General features: G+C 41.0%; 1 protein-coding gene and 1 pseudogene across 1 annotated transcript; one reads left to right on the top strand and one right to left on the bottom strand.

The window, feature by feature from the left end:
- Positions 1-6,131: 6,131 nt before the first annotated feature.
- LOC131900423 (zinc finger protein 878-like) lies at positions 6,132-26,928 on the top strand. The gene is made up of 5 exons (XM_059251642.1): positions 6,132-6,143; positions 6,916-7,042; positions 7,236-7,296; positions 18,161-19,897; positions 26,775-26,928. Exons 1-5 carry the CDS (start codon positions 6,132-6,134, stop codon positions 26,926-26,928), a joined length of 2,091 nt encoding a protein of 696 aa, XP_059107625.1.
- Positions 8,436-9,196, bottom strand: LOC131900396 (small ribosomal subunit protein uS5-like; annotated as a pseudogene).
- Positions 26,929-27,168: the final 240 nt, after the last annotated feature.

Here is a 27,168-nt window from a genome sequence, read left to right as displayed (position 1 = left end):
GTGCCTCTGCCTCCTGAGTGCTAAGATCAAAGGCTTGTACCAATACCACCCAGCTTTGATTTACTTTTAAAGATACTATTTTTATTTATGCTTTCAGAATTTCATATTGAGAGAAATTAGGACATGACTGCCCCTAGGTATGGTTGAGGAGAAGGTTTTTCTTGTAAATGTGAGGGAGAGTACAGCCAGAGGTACCTGGAAGAATCCAGACTGAAATGGGCCATGAGAGGAGAGAGGGTCAGGGTGGAGTGAGAGAGGAGGACCAAGAGAGAGGGACAAGAGGACCAAGAGAACCAAAAGAAGAGAACCTTCAAGAGACCAAGAGAGGAACTGAGGGCCAGAAGACCCAAGAGAGCAGGTAGCCAAAATTGCAGGGTTATAGAAGAAAGAGAAGCTGGGGGAAGGGAAGGGAAGCCCCAGGGCTGGAAAAGTTTATGGTAGGGGCCAGAATGAGAAGAACAGAGAAGAGCAACAGGTGCTCAGTGAGCCTGGTGGCCAGCAGACATTTCAGTGTGCCAATAGGCAGTACCGTTAGCCTCTTGTCTTGGGTTTCTTTGAGCTCCAACAAGTACATATGGGCAGTATATTTGAGCATATTACATGTCCACCCTCTTTCTCCTAACATCTCCATTCCCCACTTAATTTTCTCTCTTTTTTTAATCTTCTACTGAGTCCAAGTTTTGCTTATATGCATAGCTCTAAGGCCATGCATGGAGCATAGTTGATTTTCGAAGGGCCAGGACTTTAAAACAAACTGACTCTCCCTCTCTTAGATGCATTAACTGTAAGTAGCTCCTCGGTTGATGGGGACGGGTATTCCAGCCCCTCTCCATCCAGACTGGAATGTTGACCAGCTTGATCTTGTGCAGATGAACAGAAGTGCTGTTATTTTATACTGTAGTCCTGTAGTGTCTACTAGACAGTTTTATTCCAAACTCTGGCTTTCGCAGTCCTTCTGCCCCCTCTTCCTCAATGTTCCCTGAGCCTGGGGGAATGGGGGGGGGGGATAGAGGCGTGGCGTAGATATCCCACTCATGCCCCAGCACTCCATACACGGTTCTTCACTTCACATTGACAAGTTGCGGGTTCCTGCATTAAGAAATGTTCACTGCACACAGAAACATCTCCCCTGAGGATAAGTGTGGCACTTGTGACCATAGAGATAGGCATTTTGAAAGTGTTTCCATACAATAAAATAGATTTACTCCTCAGGCCTGTGACCTTTCCAGCTTTCAGTCAGATTTACAGGGACAGCCATGTTTTTCCTCATGTGGAATGGGGCCTAAGTCCAGTCAGAATGAAATCTGTTGTTGCCTTAGTTGACAACCTGTGGCTTCTGGGAGGGAGCATAGTGCCCTGTGGAGGGGACTGGTTTTAGACATTTATTATAGACATTTGTTGCAGTTAATAGCTTTGGTCAAGTGTTTTACTTTAAAGCGTGTTTTAGAAATTATAGAGGTGACATGTTGGTGAATTAGAACTTTGTCTAAGATCATGTGCCATCTTTTGGTTGTTTTATTATCCAGTGACTTTCTCAAATAAAAACGGTGTGATGGGCCAGTGTGATGACACAACTTGAGAAGAGGGAATCTCAGTTGAGGAACTGGTTCCATGAAATTGCCCTGTGTGCATGCCTTCAGGGCATCTCCTTGATTGTTAATTGATGTGGGAGAGCCTACTCCAATGTGGGTGTTGTCATGCCAGGTATGTGGACCTGGGCTTGTACAGTGCTCATCTCTGCTCTCTGCCTCAGTTCTTGCCTGCATGTTCTTTCCTTGAGTCTCCTGTTTTGGCTTCCCCAATAATTGACTGTGACCCACATATGTATATGTACATATTTTACATATGTATAATCCATATGAACACTTTCCTGCCCAAGTTGCCTTTGATCATGGTGATACAGCAACAGAAAGTAAAATAAGACACGAAGAAAATGAATTACTTGTCATGAGTCCTGTTTGATGGCTGACTAAGGACCAGACCAAAGAACCTAGCTATATACCTTGTAATACTGTGTAGCAGTAACACCCACACTACTACTACTACCCGTTCACCATATCCAATCGAGGGGCTGAGGATCAAAAAAGAGACAAGAACAGTGGGTCATTCGCCTCAGCAGAATGCCGAAGGCCGTTTATTGAAGGAGGGAGGAGGCCTTAAATACAGGCTTACAGCACAATGGGAGAACCCCGGAGGGCAGAAGTTCACTACAGATGTTTTACATTCTTGCATCCTAGCTGTTTACACCAAATGCAGGATACACAAACAAAGAACCTCCCGTAAGCGTTCAGGAGGAAGGAAACAGGCAGGAATCAGCATATGGAGCACATCTGGTCAAAGTCAGCAAGCAGGGCAACAGCTACTCAAGAAATGGGGGGCCAGGGTCTAACAGGTCCCCCCTTTTTACTAAAAAATGAGCTCCTGTCTTAGGCTTCATGGGACATCAGTGTGTCACCTTACCCATCATAGAGAGTACCTGCCCAGGCCCCACAGGTCCCCTGCCTTAGGTTGGTGCATGCCCCCCAGGCATTACCCATCATTTAATACTCCTTATTATACAGGCTCAACCATGTGTGAGCTGTAGAGTTAACTGCTGCCAAAGATCTCAAAGTGGCACTGGGCTTGCAATGTGTGTGTTTGTCACAGAAAAGACCAACAGAAGTCCTAACCCACCCATAGCCAGTAGGCTAAAGACAATTGAGCCATTCCCTTCCTAAATGAGCCTTACAGCAAATTGGAGTCCTCATAAGATGGTATCCCAAAAGCAAGTGGAACTTGAGTTTTATAAATTTTATAACTACCAAAGCCAATCGAAATGTATATAACGAGCCGGGCGGTGGTGGCGCACGCCTTTAATCCCAGCACTTGGGAGGCAGAGCCAGGCGGATCTCTGTGAGTTCAAGGCCAGCCTGGGCTACCAAGTGAGTTCCAGGAAAGGCGCAAAGCTACACAGAGAAACCCTGTCTCGAAAAACCAAAAAAAGAAAAAAAAAAAAAAAAAAAAGAAATGTATATAACGACAGAAAAATTTTGGCAGAATTTTGAAAACGTTGTACTGCTGTAGGTGGGACCATTATCAGTCTTTATGCATTTTGGCACTTCCATATAAGCAAAAGCATGAAGACCATGATTCTTTTCATCCTTAACCTTCTCACTTGAATGGGCAGAGGCAAAAATTAGAGAGGAATATGTATCGATAGATAGATGGACATATTGTAATTTTCCAAAGGAAGGCACATGTGTGATGTCCATCTGCCACACATGATTAAATAAAAGTCCTCAGGGATTAATTGCCAAATGAGGAACAGGTAAAAATTCAGCACAAATAGGACATGATTTAACTATCTGGATGGCTTGTTCCTGGGTTATGCCTGTATGATGATGGAGAGATCCAGCATTAAGATGATAACGTTGATGCAACTGAGTAGCATTTTCAAAGGTGGAGCAAATTAATGTGACAGCCATACAAGTAATGGCATCAGCCCTCTGATTACCTTCACTTAGAGGTTCAGGCAATTGAGTGTGAGCTCTAATATGGCCCACATAAAGGTTATATGAGTGGGACCATATGAGTCCTTGCACTTGCAATAAATATTCATGAATGGGAGAGATGGATAATATGTAGGCTGTTGTCTCCAAAGGCATAATGGCATGTGCCACATATTGGCTATCAGTATAAATATTCACACACTCATCAGAAAATATCTGTAAAGCAAGCAATAGTGCCTGTACCTCTGCCACCCCAGCAAAACCATGTGAAGTGCCATCAGTAAATACCACATGGGCCCGAGGAATAGGAGTCATCTGTACTGTCTTGGGAAATATAACAGGATGCAATTGAAAGAATTGACACACATCATTGGAGGGGTAGTGAGTATCAAACTGACCCTGCATGGAGCATGTCAGTATGACCCAATCATTATCATTAGCTGACAACCATGTTTTTTGAGACTGGGTGTATGGGGTCACCACAATATCTGGCTCCTTACCAAGAGTTTGAACACTAATCTTGATTCCCTTAAATATAATCTGAGCAACAGCCTGAGGATAAGGAATAATGGTTTTCACTGGAGAAGCTGGGGAATGTACCCATAGAATAGGACCTGTTTGCCAAAACACCCCAGAAGGTGAATGAGAAAAACAAAATATCAAATACAATAAGGAAGAAGAAAGATCTATATACTGCACGTGAGCCTGCTCCAGGGTCTCTTGCACATGTTGTAGGGCTGTACGCCCTTCAGCTGTTAATTCACGGGGAGATAAAGGGTCAGGGTCACCCTTTAAGACATCATACAAAGGACGAAGTTGACCTGTGAGATTCTTTAAAGTGGGCCGAAGCCATTGAATATCTCCCAGAAAGGTTTGGAAATCATTAAGCGTGTGTAGGTGATCCATACGCAGAGTAATCTTTCGTGGATGTATGCCTGTGCGTAACAATTCATGACCTAAATAATGATAGGAAAAGGATACCTGTAACTTTTCTGGGGCTATTTGTAAATTAGCCAGGCTTAGAACCTCTTGTAATTTAGAAAAGGCATCAAAAACAAGTTTTTTATCTTTAGCAGCCAATAAAATATCATCCATATAGTGAATTATATAAACATCTGGAAAAGCTTTTCAAATTGGAGCTATGGCCAAAGACACATAAATTTGACATATAGTAGGGCTATTGGCCATTCCTTGGGGCAAGACCACCCACTGATAATCTCTGATAAGGTTCTCTAAGGTTTTCTGAAGGAACACTAAAAGCAAAGTGAGGATTGTCCTCGAGCTGCAAAGGAATGGTGAAGAAACAATCCCTCAAGTCAACCACAATTAAATGCCAATGTTTAGGAATTGCCACAAAGGTAGGCAAACTAGGCTGTGTTGCTCCCATGAGAAGCATGGTTTTATTTACAGCTCTAAGATCCTGTAATAGCCTCCATTTTCCTGACTTCTTTTTAATAAGAAATATAGGTGTGTTCCAAGGTGAAGTGGAAGGAATGATATGTCCAGCATCTAATTGTTCCTTAACTAATGCATTCGCAGCCTCCAATTTTTCTTTAGTAAGGGGCCGTTAATTATAAAAGCATTAAGTACACCCTCTATAGGATTGTAAGAGGTAACTTTAGGTAATACTCTTCTAGAGTATTTTTATAAAAATAAAAATTTTCATATTGGAAAGAGCCTTTTCTTCCTCTATTACTACTGGGAAGAAGCTTTTTTCTTTCCTTTATTTTTCTTTTACAAGGGCCTTAAAATCTTTAGGCCTAGTTTCAATATTTTTTCCCTTTTTACCAGGAAAATCCTTTTTTCTTGATTAAAATTTTCTCCCTTTTCTAAAGGGAAATTTCCTTTCCTTCCTTCTTCTCTATTGGGAAGATTTCCTTTTTTATTTTCTTTCTTTCCCTTTAATCTGGTATAATAAGTCCCCTAGAGACCAGAAACCAAGGACTAACATTTTGGAGGATCTGAATGAAATCTTTAGCTGTCCTGCTCTTAACGGTGGTGCCCTGCTGCTTCAGCAGTCCAATTAACTGTTCCTCCAGGAGCGACTGCGAACTAGCTGCACCCATAACAATTCACCTGACCTTACCTTTTCTTTAAATTGCTGGCCAGCCTTACTTTCGGCTGTCCATCAGTGGCGTCCCTTCTTTCTCGGATCTCAGTGGAAGCAGTAACGGATCTCGGATCTTTCGGATCTCGGATCTCACTTGTAGCAGTAACGCCCGCACAACCACTACTCATTCACCATGTCCGAGCAAGGGGCTGAGGATCAAAAAAAGAGACAAGAACAGTAGGTTATTCGTCTTAGGAGAATGCCAAATGCTTTGAAGGAGGGAGGAAACCTTAAATACAGGCTTACAGCACAGTGGGAGAACCCCGGTACAGATGTTTTACATTCTTGCATCCTAGCTGTTTACACCAAATGCAGGATACACAAGCAAAGAACCTCCAGTAAGTGTTCAGGAGGAAGGAAACAGGCAGGGAATTAGCATATGGAGGACATCTGGTCAAGGTCAGCAAGCAGGGCAACAGTTACTCAAGAAATGGGAGGCCAGGGCCCAACAATACTGGCCTTTAGTGCAATCACAGAACATATACTCAGGCTCCTAACAATTTGTAGGAAGTATTAAGTAGAAGCCTGCTGAGATGACTCAGCAGGTAAAGGCACTTGCTATGCAACCCTCATGATCTGAAGTCAATCTCTAGAACCCTTGCTAAGTTAGAAAGAAAGGACCAACTCCCACAAGCTGTTGCTGATTTTCACTAGAGCACTGTGGCATCCTCACACTCTCCACACAATATACACTAAATCATGGTTTTAGAAAGGTGTACAAATACTGTCTACCAAACCAGATGATACAGAATCATCATGTAGAGAATATGTTGGTTTCTAACCAGATAGCATCCCTCTGATGACCATGTGAAACTATTGCTAAGATTCTTAGGGGAAACAGATAATGATATTTTTCACTTGGGGTATAGTTGTCATCAACTGTCTGAGAAATCTACCTTGTTCTTTACAGCTATGAGGGGAAGGAATCATTGTAGATCTCAGTTTCCAGATACCAGGAGAACTGTTTTGTCCAGCATTTCTAAGCACACACATTCTAAGGACTGCTGATATTGACTCCCTGGAGGGTATTAAACCATCAGAATTTGTGATGAAAGTTGTTAGTAAGATGCAGTACAGAAAGAGAAATTAGCACAGTGGTGTGCACAAGAGCTCATGCTATCTTCATGTTTCCTTCCCAGAAAGCTCCAGTTTGTGTTTGGAGGAATCTTAGTCTGCATGAGCAGTAGAGTGTGATGACCAAGACAACTTGGTCATGACACGATATAGAACATAGTCATGTCAACTTCTCATTAATTCTGTGTACATCTCCAGTATCATGAGGCTCACTTTCTGGGAAATATATGTGTGTATTTTTAGGAGTCACTGAGCTTTGAGGATGTGGCTGTGAAGTTCACCAAGGAGGAGTGGGCTCTGCTGGATCCATCCCAGAAGAAGCTGTACAAAGATGTGATGCAGGAAACCTTGAGGAACCTGACTGTTATAGGTACACATGAGCATTGCCTTTTCTAGCCCATTACAGGACAGTGTTTCTAGCTTATCAGTGTTGATGTATAAATTGGAATATGGGAAGCTGAATGGGAGGGGGTATGTGAGATCACTTATACCTTCAACTTAGCTGTTATCTATTTTTTCTGTTATTAATAACTCTTAACTATTTCTCTGGTTCTACATTTTAGGGAACAAGTTGGAAAACAAGAAGGTTGCAAATGAGTATAAAAATCTCTGCAGAAAATTAAGGTAATTTGTTTCCCAAAGCCACATTCTATAGTGCTGTTGTGTTAGGACATTTTACAACAACGTAAAAGAGGTATTTAATATCCAGCATCAAACCAATTTTCTCCTAAAATTTCTGTCTTAAACATCAGCACTAGAAGATATCAAATACAGCAGTCTTGGACAACTAGAATATGATGATGTCACATGTGATGTGTTATCGTAGTTCATATATACAAACTTTATGCCATACAGAATGTCTTAGTTTGGCTTTGTATTGCTGGGATGAAGTCCATGAGCCAAAGCAACTTGGAGTGGAAAGGGTTAATTTCAGCTTGCAGTTTGCAGTCCATGATCAAGGGAAGTCAGGGCATGAACTCAAGCAGAAAGCTCTGGGCAGAGGCCATGGAGGATTGCTGCTTATTGTCTTGCTCCCCATGGCTTGCTCAGTTTGCCTTCTTATACACCTTTTGACCACCTCTTCATGAACAGCACTGATAAGAGGGGGCTGGACCCTTCCACATCAGTCATCAATAAAATCTCCACAGGCTTCCTCTCAAGACAAAATAGTAGAGCATTTCTCAATTGAAGTTCCCTCATATGATTCTAGGTTTTGTAAAGCTTACATAAGGCTAACCAGCAAAATCGACGCATTGTCAACTTCAAACACAAACACATCACTGTTAACATATAAACTTTCCTATTTGTTTGTCCACAAGATGTCATGTTAATGTTAATATCACAGCTAAAATACAAGAAAGTTGGGCAGTGGTGGCACATGGCTTTAATCCCAATACTTGGGAGGCAGAGGCATGTGGATATCTGAGTTCAAGGTTGGCCTGGTCTAGAGGGCTATTTCCAGACTAGCATGGCTACACAGGGAAACCTTGAATAATCAAAAAACAAAACAAAACAAAAAAAGCATACCCCCCACAATGAAACAAAGCAAGAAAAGACAAGAAAAAGTTACCATATTTCTTTTTCTTTTCTTTTCTTTCTCCTTCCTTTTCCCTCCCTTCCTTCCTTCCTTTCTTCTTCTTCTTCTTCTTCTTCTTCTTCTTCTTCTTCTTCTTCTTCTTCTTCTCTCTCTCTCTCTCTCTCTCTCTCTCTCTCTCTTTTTTTCTTTGGCTTAATTCACTTTATTTTTTCTTGTATAAAAACCCTTATATGGTGGTCACAGCTGCAGCCTGAGTTCTCTGAACAGAGACTCTGGTGTGGGTTTTCACAAGATGGTCAGTAAATTCCTGATAAGGAGTCTTGGTGAACATGGTATTTTTCCAGAGGTCAGGGGTCAGGTAGGTGTAGGTCTTAGATGTAGCATCAAAGGTGGCCTTGGCAAAGTTGCCCAGGGTGGCAGTGCAGCCCCCGGCTGATGTGGAGCAGTCATCAGTATCAGCCACCATCAGTAGCTTCTTGGCCTTAGGAGCAGAGACTGCCAATGGCTCTGTGGTCAGGGATGAGATGCACCAATAGAGATCCACAGCGGCCTGCCACTTTGCACAGAACACTATGGAGCTCGTCAATCTTGTTTCTCCAGTAGCCTCGCCGCACAGGGACAATGGACAGCTTGGCCAAGACAATGGCAGTGGCTACCTCAATAGCATCAAAACCCTTGAACCTGGTCTGCTGGCCAGTCAGAGTCTGCTTCTGCACTGGCATGCTCTTTGGAACCTCATCCTTTAGGGATGCACCCAGAAAAAAAATCAATAGTCTTAAATTCCTTAATGGGCCTGGAGAACAGGTAGATATCCCCCAGAGTCTTGATCTTAACCAGGTGGCTGAGCTTGGTGATGGAGATCCACTCCTTGTCTTTGGCTTTACCTCCACAAGCACCGCAGCCTTGACCAGGCCAATAAGACCTCTGCCAAAGGCATCCTTGCCACCTAATCCTGGGCCCTGGATCCTCTGGGCCCTCCCACTGCATTGGTGTCATCCACTGTTTGGTGTTTTTCAGAAGAAGAAATGTTAAGATATTTCAAGACTTTAAAAAGTTCAAGATCCCCTTAAAAACCCAATGTCTCTTTCAAAAGATGAGAAAGTCTCTGAACTGTGGGCTTCTGCTAGATAAAAAAAAAGTTACATTCTTTCTTACTCTAAAAAGGAAAAAGGACTACATAGTCACAGTCAAAGCGAAGCAAAGCCAACCTCCTTCAGTATCAGTAACTCAGTGTCCCATCTCTGAAATTGACACACCGTCTCCTGGGCTCCCGAGGTCTCGGAGCCACTTCCCCAGCTCTGCCACCAGCAGCACACAGATTATCTTCTACTCTCAGGCCAGTACCATACCACATTGGCTACTGTTCGGGGTGCTTCCATCCTACTGGTATTGCCAACATGCTGTGGTGTCCACTGTAACTGAGGCTCCACCTTCTCCTACGTAGACAGAGTGAAGGGTTTATTCAGCTCACATGTCCTGATCACAGTTCACCATTAAGGGAAATCAAAGCAGGAACTCAAGGCAGGGCTGTAACTAGAGTTTTCCTGCTTGGCCCACAGTCAGGACAAATTTCTCTCACCTGCCAGTCCCACAGCCACTCAGACCCAACCAAGTAAACACAGAGACTTATATTGGTTACAAACTGTATGGCCGTGGCAGGCTTCTTGCTAACTGTTCTTACAGCTTAAATTAATCCATTTCTATTAATCTATACCTTGCCACATGGCTCGTGGCTTACTGGCATCTTCACATGCGGCTTGTCATGGTGGCGGCTGGCAGTGTCTCTCTGACTCAGCCTTCCACTTCCCAGCTTTATTCTCCTTGTCCCACCTACACTTCCTGCCTAGCCAATGGCCAATCAGTGTTTTATTTATTGACCAATCAGCAACACATTTGCCATACAGAACATCCCACAGCACAGGGCAGAGACCCAGAGACAGGGACTGAGACAGAGACCTATGGAGGAAACTACTTACTTTACTCTCCAGGACTTGCTCAGACTATTTTCTTTTCTTTTTTTTTTTCTTGTTGTTTTCTTTTTTCATTATTATTTTTTCTATTATCAGCTTGATACAGTACAAATTCTTTTTTTGTTTTTGTTTTTGTTTTTGTTTTTTTGAAACAGGGTTTCTCTGTGTAGCTTTGCGCCTTTCCTAGAACTTACTTTGTAGACCAGGCTGGACTCGAACTCACAGAGATCCGCCTGGCTCTGCCTCCCAAGTGCTGGGATTACAGGCGTACGCCACCACCGCCCAGCTACAGTACAAATTCTTATCCTAATAGTAAAATGTTTCACTGAAGCTTGACCAGTGATTGAGTAAAACCAAAACTTACTATAAGCCACAGTCATCCTAGGGTCCCCCCTGCTAAATAGCCTCCCTGGTTTTGTGGGTTGCAGTCTGATTGTTCTTTGCTTTATATCTAGTATCCACTTATAAGTGAGTACATACCATGTTTGTCCTTGTGGGTTTGGGTTACCTCACTCAGGATGATATTTTCTAGGTCCATCCATTTGCCTGCAAATGTCATGCTGTCATTGTTTTTCTCTGCTGAGTAGTACTCCATTGTGTATATGTACCACATTTTCTTAATACATTCTTCATTTGATAGGCATCTAGGTTGTTTCCAAGTTCTGGCTATTACAAATAATGCTGCTATGAACATAGTTGAGCATGTATCTTTGTGGTATGATTGAGCAATCCTTGGGTATATGCCCAAGAGTGGTATGGCTGGGTCTTGAGGTAGATCGATTCCCAATTTTCTGAGAAACCGCCATACTGATTTCCACAGTGGTTGTACAAGTCTGCACTCCCACCAACAGTGGAGGAGTGTTCCCTTTGCTCCGCATCCTCTCCAACATAGACTGTCATTAGTGTTTTTGATCATAGTCATTCTGACAGGTGTAAGGTGGTATCTCAGAGTTGTTTTGATTTGCATTTCTCTGATGACTAAGAATGTTGAGTTTTTCCTTAAATGTCTTTCAGCCATTTGAGATTCTTCTTTTGAGCATTCTCTGTTTAGCTCTTTAGTCCATTTTTTAATTGGATTGTTCAGTATTTTGATGTCTAGTTTCTTGAGTACTTTATATACTTTGGAGATCAGTCCTCTGTCAGATGTGGGGTTGGTGAAGGTCTTTTCCCATTCTGTAGGCTGTCTTTTTGTCTTATTGACTGTGTCTTTTGCCCTACAAAAGCCTCTCAGTTTCAAGAGGTCCCATTTATTAATTGTTTTTCTCAGTGTCTGTGCTACTGATATTATATTTAGGAAGTGATCTCCTGTGCCAACGCGTTCAAGAGTACTTCCTACTTTCTCTTCTATCAAGTTCAGTGTAACTGGATTTATGTTGACGTCTTTGATCCACTTGGACTTGAGTTTTGTGTGTGGTGACAGATATGGCTCTATTTGTAATTTTTTACATATTGACATCCAGTTATGCCAGCACCATTTGTTGAAGATACTTTTTTTCCCCCATTGTATAGTTTTGGCTTCTTTGTCAAAAATCAGGTGCTTATATGTGTGTGGATTAATGTCAGAGTCTTCAATTCAATTCCATTAGTCTGTATGTCGGTTTTTATGTCAGTACCAAGCTGTTTTTATTACTATAGCTCTATAGTAGAGGTTGAGGTCAGGGATGGTGATGCCTCCAGAGGTTGCTGTATTATACAGGATTCTTTTAGCTATCCTGGGTTTTTTGTTTTTCGATATGAGGCTGAGGGTTGTTTTTTCCAAGTCTGTGAAGAATTGTGTTGGGATTTTGATGGGGATTGTATTGAATCTGTAGATTGCTTTTGGTAAGATTGCCATTTTTACTATGTTAATCCTACCTATCCATGAGCATGGGAGATCCTTCCATTTTCTGATATCTCCTTCAATTGCTTTCTTTAGAGACTTAAAGTTCTTATCAAACAGGTCCTTAACTTGTTTAGTTAGTATTATCCCAAGGTATTTTATACTATTTGTGGCTATTGTGAGCCTAGCCTTTAATGGCTGAGCCATCTCTCCAGCCCTATTTGTGGCTATTGTAAACGGTGATGTTTCTCTGACTTCTTTTTCATCCCTTTTATCATTTGTAATTAAGAGGGCTACTGATTTTTTTTTTTAGTTGATCTTGTATCCTGCCACTTTACTGAAGGAGTTTATCAGCTGTAGGAGTTCCCTGGTAGAATTTTTGGGGTCACATATGTATACTATCATATCATCTGCAAATAGTGAAAGTTTGACTTCTTCCTTTCCCATTTGTATCCCCTTGATCTCCTTTTGTTGTCTTATTGCTCTAGCTAGAACTTCAAGTACTATATTGAATTAATGTAGAGAGAGTGGACAGCCTTGTCTTGTTCCTGATTTTAGTGAAATCGCTTTGAGTTTCTCTCCATTTAATTTGATAGTGGCTGTTGGCTTGCTGTAAATTGCCTTTATTATGTTTAGGAATATTCCTTGAATTCCTGATCTCTCTAAGACCTTTATCATGAAGGTGTGTTGGATTTTGTCAAAAGCTTTTTCAGCATCTAATGAGATGATCATGTGTTTTTTTTTGTTTTTTGTTTTTGTCCCGGCCAGCGGGATCTTCAGCAGAGACCCTAGAAGGGGGAATGGCCAATGAAAGGGACAAGAGACACAAAGAATTGACAGAAAGACAGTATTCTGATCAAGCTGCAAAATTTTATTTTCTCCGGTGGGTATTATAGTAAACAGACCAGGAAACTTTATTTGGGAAAAGATCAGGGGACTGTTGAGTTGCCAAGCAACCCAACCAAGCAACCTAACCACAAAACATTGTTACTAATGGTCACTGTAGCAGAAAGATAAGGAAATGTTAAGTTATTTTCTAATAACTCAGGACTTGTCCAGGCATGTCAAAAGTTTCTGGTTAGTAGCTCAGTACTGGGCAACAGAAACTTAACTCAGGCAGGCAATATGACATGGCACTTAAAATTGTCCTCAGCATTTTTTCTTTCAGTTTGTTTATGTCGTGTATTACATTGACAGATTTTCATATGTTGAACCATCCCTGCATCCCTGGGATGAAACCTACTTGGTCATGGTGGATAATTTTTTTGATGTGTTCTTGGATTCAGTTTGCCAATATTTTGTTGAGTATTTTTTGCATCAATGTTCATGAGGGAGATTGGTCTGTAATTCTCTTTCTTTGTTGCATCTTTGTGTGGTTTGGGTATCAGGGTAATTGTAGCCTCATAAAAAGAGTTTGGTAATGTTCCTTCTATTTCTATTGTGTGGAACAATTTGAAGAGTATTGGAATTAGTTCTTCTTTGAAAATCTGGTAGAATTCTGCACTGCAACCATTTAGTCCTGGGCTTTTTTTTGGTTGGGAGACTTTTAATGACTGTTTCTATTTCTTTAGGGGTTATTGGTCTATTTAAATAGTTTATCCAGTCTTGATTTAACTTTGGTATGTGGTACCTATCCAGAAAATGGTCCATTTCTTCCAGATTTTCCAAATTTGTGGAGTACAGGCTTTTGAAGTATAACCTAATGATTCTCTGGATTTCCTTGTTGTCTGCTTTTTCATTTCTGATTTTGTTAATTTGGTTGCCCTCTCTTTGCCTTTTGGTTAATTTGGCTAGGAGTTTGTCTATCTTGTTGATTTTTTCAAAGAACCAACTCTTTGTTTCATTGATTCTTTGTATTGTTCTCTTGGTTTCTATTTCATTGATTTCAGCCCTCAATTTGATTATTTCCTGGCATCCATTCCTTCTGAGTGAGTTTGTTTCTGTTTGTTCTAGAGCTTTCAGTTGTGCTGTTAAGTCATTGGTATGAGATTTCTCCATCTTCTTTATGTGGGCATTTCGTGCTATGAATTTTCCTCTCAGCACTGCTTTCATAGTGTCCCATAAGTTTGGGTATGTTGTACTTTCATTTTCATTGAATTCTAGGAAATCTTTAATTTCTTTCTTTATTTCTTTCTTAACCCATTGGCACTTCAGTTGGGCATTATTCAGTTTCCATGAGATTGTAGGCTTTCTATAGTTTTTGTTGTTGTTGAAATCTAACTTTAAGGCATGATGGTCCAATAAGATACAGGAGGTTATTCCAATGTTTTTGTATCTGTTGAGATTTGCTTTGTGACCGAGCATGTGGTCAATTTTTTAGAGGGTTCCATGGAGTGCTGAGAAGGTATATTTTTTTGTGTTAGGGTGGAATGTTCTGTAGATATCTATTAAGTCCATTTGAGTCATAACATCTGTTAGGTCCTTTATTTCTGTGTTAAGTTTCAATCTGGTAGATCTGTCTTTTGGTGAGAGTGATGTGTTGAAATCTCCCACTACTCGTGTGTATGATTTGATGTGCGATTTAAGCTTTAGTAATGTTTCTATTACAAATGTGGGTGCCTTTGTATTTGGGGCATAAATGTTCAGAATTGAGACTTTATCTTGTGGATTTTTCCTGTGATAAATATGTAATGTCCATCCTGATCTCTTTCGATTGATTTTAGTTTGAAGTCTATTTTTTTTAAAAAGATTTATTTATTTATTATGTCTACAGTGTTCTGTCTGCACATATCCCTGCAAGCCAGAAGAGGGCACCATATCTCATTACAGATGGTTGTGAGCCACCATGTGGTTGCTGGGAATTGAACTCAGGACCTTTGGAAGCACAAGCAGTGTTCTTAACCTCTGAGCCATCTCTCCAGCCCTGAAGTCTATTTTATTAGATATTAGGATAGCTACACCAGCTTGCTTCTTAAGTCCATTTAATTGGAAAGCCTTTTCCCAGCCCTTTACTCTGAGGTAGTGTCTGTCTTTGAAGTTTAAGTGTGTTTCTTGTATGCAGCAGAAGGATGGATCCTGTTTTCGTATCTATTCTGTTAGCCTATGTCTTTTTATAGATGAGTTGAGACCATTTATATTGATGGATATTAATGACCAGTGATTGTTAATTCCTGTTATTTTTTTTGTGTGTGTGGTAGTGTTGTTTTTCCCTTCTTCGGTATTTGCTGGTGTGGGATTATCTATTGCCTGAGTTTTCATCAGTGTGTTTAACTTCTTTAGGTTGGATTTTTCCTTCTAGTGCTTTTTGTAGGGTTGGATTTGTGGATAGGTATTGTTTAAATCTGTTTTTTTTTAAAAAAGATTTATTTATCTATCTACCTATCTATCTATCTATCTATCTATTTATTTATTTATTTATTTATTTATTTATTATGTATACAGCATTCCGCCTGCACATATGACTATAGGCCAGAAGAGGGCACCAGATCTCATTCTAGATGGTTGTGAATGAGATTGCTGAAAATTGAACTCAGGACCTCTGGAAGAACAGCCAGTGCTCTTAACCTCTGAGCCATCTCTCCAGCCCCTTAAATCTGGTTTTATCATGGAATATTTTGTTTACTCCGTCTATGGTGATTGAGAGTTTTGTTGGGTATAATAGTCTGGGTTGGCATCCATGGTCTCTTAGTGTCTGCATAACATTTGACCGGGACCTTCTAGCTTTCATAGTCTCTATTGAGAAGTCTGGTGTTATTCTGATGGGTCTGCCTTAATATGTTACTTGGTCTTTTTCTTTTGCAGCTCTTAATATTTTTTCTTTGTTCTGTATGTTTAGTTTTTTGATTATTATGTGGCAAGGGGACATTTTTTTTTTTGGATCCAGCCTATTCGGTGTTCTGTAAGCTTCTTGTATCTCCATAGGTATTTCTTTCTTTAGGTTAGGAAAGTTTTCTTCTATGAATTTGTTGAATACATTTTCTGTGCCTTTGAGTTGGTATTCTTCTTCTATCCCTATTATTCTTAGGTTTGGTCTTTTCATGGTGTCCCAAATTTTTTGGACATTTTGTGATACGGCTTTTTTGGCTTTAGTGTTTTCTTTGACTGACGAATCTATTTTCTCTATTGTGTCTTCAACATCAGAGATTCTCTGTTCCATCTCTTGCATTTGGTTGTTTATGCTTGCATCTGTAGTTCCTGTTCATTTAGTCAGAATTTTTATTTCCAGCATTCACTCAGTTTGTGTTTTCTTTATTGTCTCAATTTTAATTTTCAAATCTTGAACTGTTTCCTTCATCTGTTTAATTACTTTTTCTTGGCTTTCTTTGACTTCTTCCAATTTTTTGTTTGTTTTTTCTTCCATTTCTTTAAGGGAATTTTTAATTTCCTCTTTAAAGAAGTTTTTAATTTCCTCTTTAAGGGCCTCTATCATCTTCTTAAAGTCATTTTTAGGATTGATTTCTTCTGCTTCTTCTGCCTAGGTATGTTCAGGTCTTGCAGGTGTAGAATCACTAGGTTCTGATGTTGTCGTATAGGTCTTTATGTTGTTGCCTATATTTTTGCACTGGTGTCTACTCATCTCTTCCTCTGCTCGGTGCAGGCAGTGTCTGTGTCTGAAGGTGCCTCTCTTGTTCTAATTGTTAGTCTTGGTCCACTAGGAGTTCTTGGTCGAATTGGTGCTGTTGGGCTCTGTTTCTCTGGGAGCAGCTTAGTTCAATCAGTGTTAGTGGGTTCTGTCTCAGGGAGTAGTTGTTCCCAATTGGTGCAGGGTGGGCTTATGGCTCCAGTGGTTGTTGGGTTCATAAGGGTTGGTTTTTTTTTGTTGTTGTTTTTGTTTTTTTGGTGGGGGAGCAGGGAAAGGTAGCTGTCTGGTCCCTGGGACTCTGATGGCTGGGGCCTAGGGGCTAGAGAACTGGTCTGCTGGTCTGGAGATGCGGGCTTACCTGTTTCCAGTCAGTGTAGGGTGGGCTTATGATTCTGGTGATCCAGTTCAGTGGCTGGGTGGCACCTTCTTTTGTGTTCTCAGGTCACATTTTGCTCATTCTTCAACTCCTCAGCTGATCTTGTTTCCTCAGACTGCAGATTGTAGGCTTCTGAAACCTCTCCTGAATGAATCTCAACTGAGCAGGTTGTTCAGTAGGGCATTCTCACCCACACCTCCATATTGTTGGGTTTCACAGGATCAGCAGCTGGGCCCTGGGTTGGCCTCAGGCAATATGTTCTGTTCGGGTCTGTTCCTATTTTCTTATATAATGAGGACCACCTGGTGCTAGGGGTGGGGTGAGGGGGGTGAGGCGATACCACTCCTAGTTGGCTAATCTCTCCCACATTGATGATTGATCACAAAAATGCCCCCACAGATTTGCCTAAAGATGATCTTAAGGAGACATTTTGTCAGCTGAGATTTCTCTTCCAAGGTGATTCTACATTGTGTCAAGTTGACAGAAAACTAACCAGAGCACACCTCATCATTTCAAATGTTATATAGGGGGACCAAAAGATTGCCTAGCTGGGAATAGGGCTGACCATGCAATCCTAATGGCCTGAATTCAATTCCCAGAATGCACATAAAATGGCACTTATCTATAGTCGATGCACTTCTAAGACAAACCCTATTTCACTGACATGGAAGGAAACAGCACTCCTGAAAGCTGTTCTGAAATCTTCCCATGTACCATAGCACTCATGCACACCCACAAACACAGTAAATGAACACAGTTTTCCCCTAAGACTGTGTTTCTTTTTGTAGCCCTGGCTGTTCTGGAACTCGCTTGTAGACCATGCTGGCCTCAAACTCAGAGATTTGCTTGCCTTTGCCTCTCAAGTGCTGGGAAAATGAACACATTTTAAAATCAATGTTGCATTGATTTATCCATAAGCCATGGGGACAAGCTGGGAATGACTAATGTCATCTTATTTCATGGACATGCAAATATTTAAAAACAGAGTATTATTTTGGTTGATACCATTTTACATCCAAAACGCACATAAGATTGTGGATTGAAATTTGTGTTGAGATGATATGTGAATATTTAATATTCTCAAAGAGACATACCCTACTATACATGAATACCATTATTTCTCTTTTAACTGTCCTCAAGTGGTCTTGGAATGTGTTGCAGTCCAAACATGTTACAAACTTTTTCTCAGCATGAAACCAACCTTCCTTTTGTTCAGTCATTAATAAACCAAGTCTTAGTCATGTACTCTCCACTTGTTTTGCAGCAGCCAACTGGTAGAGAAATTCTGTGAATATAAAGAAAGTCTTCAGAGTACAGAACTCTTCAGCTGTATTCCAGAGCTTTCTGTGAACTTGAAATCTTCTCCAGGACTTTCCACATGTGAGAAGCGTGTGTGTGGAGAAGGAAGCATTGGCCATTCATCTCTAGGTGCACCCCTAAATCATCAGGTAGGACACAAACCTCATAAAGACCAGGAATATGGACGGAAGTTGTATAAACATAAGGAGTTTGGGGGCAGCTCCAGTTCTCCTCTGTCCCTTCAGACACATAAAAGTGCTCACACTGGAGAGAAACCTTCTAAAAATAAGAACTGCAAAGAAGACCTTCTTTGTCTACAATCTGGTCAAAAGAATGAAGAACAGGACCGTGCTAAAAAACCTCATATTTGCAAGCAATGTGGGAAAGGCTTCACCTATCCCAGTTCTTTACAAACACACGAAAAGAGTCACAGTGCTAAGAAGCCCTATGTGTGTGAACTGTGTGGGAAAGGCTTTTCTCGGTTAGGTTCCCTTTCAAAACATAATGTAAATCATTCTTGTGAGAAAGCATTTCTGTGTAATCATTGTGGGAAAACTTTTACTCGTTCTGCTACTCTTCTAAGACATAAGAGAACTCACAGTGGTATGAAACCCTATGTGTGTAAGCAATGTGGGAAAGCCTTCACTGTTTCTCGTTACCTTAAAGCACATGAGCTAACTCACACTCGGGAGAAAACTTATGTATGTAAACAGTGTGGGAAAGCCTTCACATTTTGGAGTCAATATCAGAAACATAAAGTAATTCACAGTGGTGTGAATCCCTATGTTTGCAAGCAATGTGGGAAAGGCTTTACTTATTCCAGTTCCTTACAATCACATGAAAGAATTCACACTGGAGAGAAGCCCTATTTGTGTAAGCACTGTGGAAAAACCTTTGCTCATTTTGGTAACCATAAAAGACATGAAAGAATTCACACTGGAGAGAGACCCTATGTATGCAAGCAATGTGGGAAAACTTTTAATGATTATGGTTCCTTTCAATTGCATAATAGAGTGCATGCTGGAGAAAAACCCTACAAATGTAAGCAGTGTGGAAAGAATTTAGCTTCTTCTTCCTCCCTTCAGAGCCATGAAAGGAATCACTGTGGAGAGAAGCCCTATGTGTGTTTGCAATGTGGGAAAGCTTTCAGTTTTAAGAGTTCTCTTCGAAAACATAACATAATGCATACTGAAGAAAAACCTTATGAATGTAAGCATTGCAAAAAAGCCTTTCATCATTTTTATTTACTTCGAGGACATGAACGAATCCATAGCAATGACAGACCATATCGGTGTAAGCAATGTGGGAAAGGTTTTTATTATTCTAATTATCTTAAAAAACATGAACAAATCCACAGCAGTGAAAGACCCTATCAGTGTAAGCAATGTGGGAAAGCTTTTCATTATCCTAATTATCTTAAAAAACATGAGAAACGAATCCACAGCAGTGAGAAACCCTACCAATGTAAGCAATGTGGGAAAGCCTTTTGGTCTTCTGATCAGGTTAAAAAGCATGAACGCATCCACACCAGGAACAGACCCCATGAATGTAAGACATGTGGGAAAGGCTTTACAACTCCTAATCAACTTCACTCCTGTGACAAACCTTATTTATGTAAGCAATGTGGGAAAGAATTTTTGTTTCCATATCGTTTGCAAAGACATATACTGACACATAATAGAACAAATAAGGATGTTCCTAAGTAACATGAGAAAGCCTTCTCTTTGTTAGTTCTCACAGAATCAAACCACATGAGAGTGAAATAGATTATGCTGACAGTGTGGGAAAATATCCCAGCCAGTCATAATGGAGAGAAGCTATTCTGTTGAATTGATGTGGCTTTTAGTACTAGAAATTCTCTTCAAATACGTATAAGCAAACACACTAGATAAAAGCCTTTTGGAGAAAAGCTACAAGTAATGTAATAAAATCTTCTGCATTCTTCTCATTATGGAGAATATGTAAAATAGCTCACACTGGAGAAAAACGTTACACATGCAATATAGGTAGCCTTTAGTTCTTAGGAGGCCCTAAAAATGTTGTAGTAATCTCTTTGGGGAGAAACCCTTCATATATAGTGTGGTGGTTTGATTTAAAATGTCCTTCATAGGCTCATATTTTAATGCTTAGTCACCAGGGAGTAGAACTGTTTGCAAAGATTGGAAGGATTTTGAGGCATGGCTTTTTGAAGTAGTTGTGTAAGCTTCTTGAAGGGATTGTGTCACTGGGGTTGGCTTTGAGGTTTCAAAAGCCCATGGCAGATCCTCTCTTTCCCCCTCGCTCCGTGCTGCCAGCCATGATGATAATAGAGTAATTCTCTGAAACTGTAAGCAAGGCTCCAATTAAATGCTTTGTCTTATAAGAGTTGCCTTTGTCATGGTGTCTGTGCTGGTTTGAATAGGAATGGCCCCCATAGGCTCATATATTTGAGTGCTTGGTCATGAGGGAATGGTGTTACATGACAAGAATTAGGAGGTGTGCCCTTGTTGGGAGTAGGTATGACTTTGTTGGAGGAAGTTTGTGTCACTAAGGGTGGGCTTTGGGGTTTCAAATGCTCAAGCCAGGCCCATTGTGTTTCTCTTTTCTCAATGTCTATGGATTCAGATGTAGAAGTATCAAGCTACTTCTCCAGCACCATGTGTGCCTGGTTCCCACAATGACAATGAACTAAATGTCTGAACTTAAGCCAGCTTCAATTAAATACTTTCCTTTATAAGAGTTGGCATGCTCATGATGTGTCTACACAGCAATAGAACACTGATTAAGACAGTAGTTGGTACCAGGTTGGGGTATTGCTGTGACAGGTCTGACCATGTTGCTTGTTGGCAGAATGCTTAATGCAGCATACCAATAGGAGTGTGGGAGACAGCAGTGCTGAGAGTGATGTAGATGATGATGGTCTAGCTTGAGGTTTCATAGGAGAAGAATATTAATAAGTGGCCTAGAGATCATGCTTGTGATATTTTGGTGAAGAATGTAACTGCTTTCTGCCCTTGTTATAAAAAAAAACTGCCTGAGGCTAAATTAAAATAGTTTGGATTGATAACATTAGTAGAGGAGATTTCAAGGCACCTTAGTATTGACTATTGAGTGATTATTAGTGGTTACTGTTATGTAGCTCAATAATGAAAAGGAGTAATCTGAAAAAGGAAAAATACAAAATGTACAGTTTGAGGAGAAAAGAAGCACCAGGAAGTATAATGGAGCTAAGTTCAGGGCTCAAAGAGATAAAAGTTTACAGAAAAGTCTGATCCTAAATGTAATAAAGGATAACCTCAGGACAAGACCTCACCTAGCTAAGCTTCCAACTTGTGAAAAGAAATTAAAGAAAAATTCAGGGCAGAGTGTGGTAGAACATGCCTTTATTCCAAGTACCAGGGAGGCAGAGGCAGGCAAATTTCTGAGTTGGAGGCCAGCTGAGTCTATAGAGCAACTTCCAGGACAGCCAAGCATAAGCAGTGAAGAAAACCATTAGAAACAGAAAGCTGGTGAAAATGTATTTTAACAAGAGGCCATGTTCCAGCCCCAGCAAGCAGATGAACTTGGCAGTTTTAGCAACTCAATCTGGCTTTAGAGTCAAGGATATAAAAAGAGAATTCTGGAACCTCCTTCTTATTGTATATATGATAACACTGTGAACCCGGAATTTGTGTTTGCATTAATTAAATAAAATCAACCTTTGGTCAGGAGGTGGAGCCAGCAACTAGTTGACAGAAAGTAATCATAGAGTCAGAGGAAGTCCAGAAAATGGATAGAGAGACACCCAGGAAGTAGTAGGGAAGGACTTTGAGGGTGGTGGTCCTTTTTGGTTTGGAGGAATGGAAGAGATGCTCTCTTTTTTGAGATGCTTGAGAAGAGGGAAGGTCAGCTAGTTGCTCCTCAGCCTCTCTGATCCAATAGGTTTTCATCCCAGCCTCTGACTCCTGAGGCTTCATTGGTAAACAGAATTATAGAGATTTAGTTAAAAACTGTATTTGCTGGGAGCAGCAAGAGGTAGATCCAGCGGAAAGGAGAAGTCCTGCTGGGTCACTACCAGAGAAGTGGGTCAGTAACTGTGGATCCTCAGTTACTGGTTGAAACAGCAGTAGATTCAGGTACAGTCACTGTGACCACAGAAAAAGAACACCCTCTACGGCTAAGAAAGATGCTGAGGCCAAGCATGTGTCCCTGCCTGGAGGCCCAGAGAAGCCTTTGTGTGAAGCTGTGAAGATAAAGCCTGGGCTGCCTTGGAGACCCCCAAGATGTTGGAGATGCTAGAGTTATGGGATACCTACAAAGGAGAATTGCTAACAGAGTATGGAACCAGCCCAAGAGAAGGAAGTGTGTTTCAGTCCACAAAGCTGAAAGGAGTGGGTATCTGAGGAGCACTTTTGACATCAGATAAGGAGATGTAGAATTTCAACAGTTTGAACTTTGCCCTGCTGGTTTCCAATCTTGCTTTGGTCTAGTATTAACCCACTATGTTCCCTTTCTTCCATTTTGGAATGGTAATGTATATTCTGTGCCATTGTATATTGGAAGTATGTGGTCTGCTTTTTTTATTTTATTTTACAGGGGATTACAATTAAGAGATTCCCTTGAATCTCAGAAGAGACTTTGAACTTTGGACTTTGAAACAGTGTTAAGACTGTTACAGACTATGGAGACTTTTGAAGTTGGACTGAATGCATTTTTGCATTCTGATATGGCTATAAGCCTATGGTGGCTAGGGAGTAGATTGTGATGGTTCAAATAGGAATGTACCCCATAAGCTCATATATTTGAATGTTTGGTTTAGGGAGTGGTGCTACTTGACAGGGATTAGGAGATGTGGCCTTGTTGGAGAAAGTGTGTTACTGGGGGGTGGGCTTTGGAGTTTCAAATGCTCAAGACAGAACCAATGTCTCTCTCTTCTCCCTGTTACCTACTGATCTGGATGTAGAACAATCAGCTCCTCCTCGAGCACAATGTCTACCTGCATGCTGCCATGCTCCCTTTCATGATAACAATGGACTAAACTTGTGAACTCTAAGCAAGCCCCAATTAAATGCTTTCCTTTATAAGAGTTGCTGTGGTCATGGTGTGTCTTCACAGTAATAGAACAGTGACTAAGACATATAGGGAATCTTATAAAGCTTTCAGTCATCCCAGGTTCATTTATAGACACTCACTGTAGAGTAGAGATCTCACTATAGAGTGGCCTGAAACATAGAATTTGTAAAGTCTCCATAATCACTTTGTTAACACTTATAAGAATGTATTGAGGCTGGGTGGTGGGTGGCCCACACCTTTAATCCCAGCACTTGGAAGGGAGAGGAGGGAGACAGTTTGAGGCCAGCCTGTTCTATTAGTTTCAGAACAACCAAGACTACAAAAAGAAACCTTGACGCAAAACAAAATAAACAAAAAATATATGAGAGAACTCCTGGTGTTAGAAAACATGTAGGGAGATTGTTTGGTTCAATTCAAAAATTAAGAAATATCAAGGGGCCAGGTGGGGTGGTGGTGGTGGTGCACATCTTTAATCCCAGCACTTGGGGGGCAGAGGCAGGCAGTGAGTTCAGCCTAGCCTGGTCTATAGAGCTAGTTCCAGGATAGCTAGGGCTACACAGAGAAACCCTTTCTTGAAAAGCCAAAAGAAGAAAAGTTAGGTTTAGGAAACAAGTTTGATTACAAGAGATATTTGATTTTAATCTGACAATCTCACCCACTGAGTCTGTGTGTTCTTAACCATTGAGCCATCTGTCCAACACCTCTATCTGCTTCTTTGAATCAGGCTCTAGCTAGGAAGCCACTACTAGCCACCTTGATACTTATTATGTAGCCTAGGCTGGCCTCAAGCTCATTACAACCCTCTAGTCTTCAATCATAACATGTTTAAGTAGTATTTTGACAGGAGATATATATGTCCTCATTAAAAATAATACACAGAAAAAGTAGTTATTCTTCACTTGCACATTCCTCCATTTTAGTAAACACTTTTCCACTATATCCTTGTCTAATCTACTTAATAAAATATGTGAATTTAGTCACCTTTTGTTCCACCCTAATTTTAAATGTAAATTTTCTTATTTTTTACTGATTTTGTTTTTTTATTGAAAATAACTTTTTCATACAATGTATACTGTCATGATGCCCTTCTCTCATCTCCTCCTAGATTTCCCTCCCCTATCCAACACCACTCCTCTTTCTCTCTAGAAAACAAACAGCCAGATAAACGAGAATAAAATAAACAAACAAATGAACTGGTATGAGAAATGCATACATGTAACACTATGGATTGCCCAGAATCTGGGGAAGATGCTACATCTAGTGGGGGATATCTGAGGGAAAAAAAAAATCTACGTACACTATGCTCTCATGTCTGTTAACTTTATTCCTCTAAGACAAAATTCTATCTATACAGCTACAGGTCTGTCAGGCATTCAGGACAGGAATAAATCTAGGTACACCAAGCTCTTTGTCCATTTACTTTATTTCTCTGGGATGAAATCCTGTCTACATAGCTTAGTTCTGTCCTGACACTCAGTTCCTCTTTGTCCCCTCTTTTACTGCCCTCTCATAGTCCTGCTAACTGTTGTGCCCAGATCGTGACCCCCAGAGAGATCACCAAAGATGAGCATGCTGGAATGCAAAAGCAAGGTTTAATTCTGGGATATCCAAATACAAGCCTAGGCAGGGACTTCGTCCAATACATCCAATGCAGTGGAGGCTGGAGGAAGCACCTGCCTGTCTGCAAGCTCAGTTTTTAAAGGGAAAAATCACAAGGTTACATCATTTAGGGGTGCTGGTACAGGTACAATTCTGATTGGCTCGCTTCTAGGGACTTCTAGAAATTACTTCTAAGGGAGTGTTTGCCTGCCACCATTTCTCATTGGCTGCCCTCAGGTGGGGGCATTTCTGTGGTCAGTTACCCTGGAAACCAGGGAGAGGACATTCCATAGTCCGGCAGGCATTACCTCATGACTACCTTGTGACTCTGTACTTTTACACTTCCTGGTTTCTGGAATCTGGACTGACTTGTTTCAGTAACTATTGGCCTATTCCTAGAAAGAGAAATCTTAGGCCTTAGTTTTTGGGTGAAAGCATTTTGGTCTTATTTCTAAGATGGCTCATTTTGGTCTCACATTTCCCCCTTCTCATGTGCCTAATGGAACCCAATCATGGGTTTTGGGCAGTTAGCTTGTAAGTATCCCTCTCTAATAATGGCCATGTATAGTTAGCCATCTTGTCTCCATGCCAGGGAGTTTTCTTTTGACCCAGCATTTCAGCCTTTTCTGAACAGGGAACATGGGACGATGTATTCTCTTCTGGAACTGCTTCGAGCTGGCATTGGAGCGCCGTTGTCAGGGCCCCCAAAAGGCTGAAAAGCTAGTCAAAGACTGGGCAAGGGACATTTATCAGAAGCATGTAGCTGCCTGATCCCATAGGGACAGGGAATAATCATGTTAGTTGGGCTGGTCTACGTCAGCTTTTAGCAAGTCCAGAGCTCACAGTCATCTGGAGCAGTGGAGTCAGTGACTGAAACTTGGAGGTGACTGCCAGCCAAGTGGAAATCTGTTGAGACAAATTTAAACTAGGAACAGAAGTTAAAATTTATGAACTTATTTGGAACCCTTAGGTCCATACCCTTAGTAATGGGAAAAGCAGTAGTCCCAAGACCAGAAGAGAGGAAAAATACCATCTTTAGGAATACTTATCTGGGGTCCTTTTCAACCTCTGTAAAGTGGATCTAGGTTTTATGACTCTTTTGATCCTTTGAGGCCTACTTACAAAATGACATAAAAGTTTTAGATACATTAGTATTACCAATCTGTACTGAAATCCATATTGTAGAAAAAGCAGGTAATGGAGATCTTGTAAAACAGCAGAAGTGGACTCATACCTTTGAGTCTCAACAAGAACTACAGATTTGGGTTAAAAGCTTGTGCATTTTCCTTCTGTCCAGAAAGCCAGGTATAAATTGGACAGAGATTTTTGGCCTGATGAGAAGCACTTTTAGGTTTACATTTATGACATTTAAAACAAATCTAAAACACTGAGCTTGTGACTGAACAGTAAGTAGTCATTGCTCTACCAGCTCATCAGGGCTCCTAAATGTTAAGCTCTGAACCATAGAATAGGAGAGTAATCTGAAACATATCTCATCCTAAATTATTTTTTTGAGACCCTCAAAGTTTAGAAGCTTTTCTATCCTCAGACCTTTCTTAGACTAATATCTGAACCTTTATGACTAACTTAAACTTTTATATCTTAGAGCATTTTTCTAAAAGTGAGCTAATGAGCTAGCTATAGCCTTGCAGAAGGATCTGGTTGATGCTGCCATGCTGACAAAGTTAGAGCTAGCCTAGCCATCAGTACTATCAGAAATCTGAGAAGGATAAACTATATCTGAGTGCAGACCAAGAAGCTTCCAATCCTATAAATTACAGGGACCAATCCCTATCCAGGTCTCCATAGTGTTGGAGGCACCAGTCGGAACAGCATCAATCTTTTTTCACCATCCGGCCCATTACGATCCTGTTTCCTGACTTCAGCACAAGCAGCTCCATCACAAGCTTCCCATCAACTCCTTAATGTGACCATAATTTCTCCACCAGGCTGAGGGATGCTTCAGAAGAGACAGTGTTGCTCCTGGATGAACTGTCCAGTCAACTTGATGTCCACATCTACCTGGCCAACCCTGGTGACACCATCTTTGATGTGGTAGAGAAAACACTGAGACATCAAGGGGTCCTCATTCAGATTTACTAGATGGGGAGTCTTTTTTTTTTTTTGGAGAGAAGACACCCACAGTACCACCATCTTCTCAGACAGCCTCGCCCATTTCAGCCAGCAATGCTTCTCTCTCTATTCTCAGGGCTTCTGTCTTACATAGCTTCTCCTCTCAAGTCTCATTCAGCTCAGTAATAGTCTTCTCCGTCTCCTGCAGCCTCTCCATGGCCTCCTCAGGCCCAATCTGGGGCTCAGCACTGGGGGAGAAGGAGGGCTCTA

The sequence above is a fragment of the Peromyscus eremicus genome, unplaced genomic scaffold (assembly GCF_949786415.1).
Source record: "Peromyscus eremicus unplaced genomic scaffold, PerEre_H2_v1 PerEre#2#chr22_unloc_1, whole genome shotgun sequence".
NCBI lineage: Eukaryota > Metazoa > Chordata > Mammalia > Rodentia > Cricetidae > Peromyscus > Peromyscus eremicus.
The sequence above is the reverse complement of the archived record's forward strand: the minus strand, read 5'-3'. Positions and strand labels throughout refer to the sequence as shown.

Excerpts from the sequence above, each read along its gene's own strand:
- LOC131900423 (XM_059251642.1), top strand. Across the intron at positions 7,043-7,235 it reads GAGGAACCTGACTGTTATAG|GGAACAAGTTGGAAAACAAG; the intron begins GTACACATGAGC and ends TCTACATTTTAG. Across the intron at positions 19,898-26,774 it reads ACAAATAAGGATGTTCCTAA|GCTGAGGGATGCTTCAGAAG; the intron begins GTAACATGAGAA and ends TTTCTCCACCAG.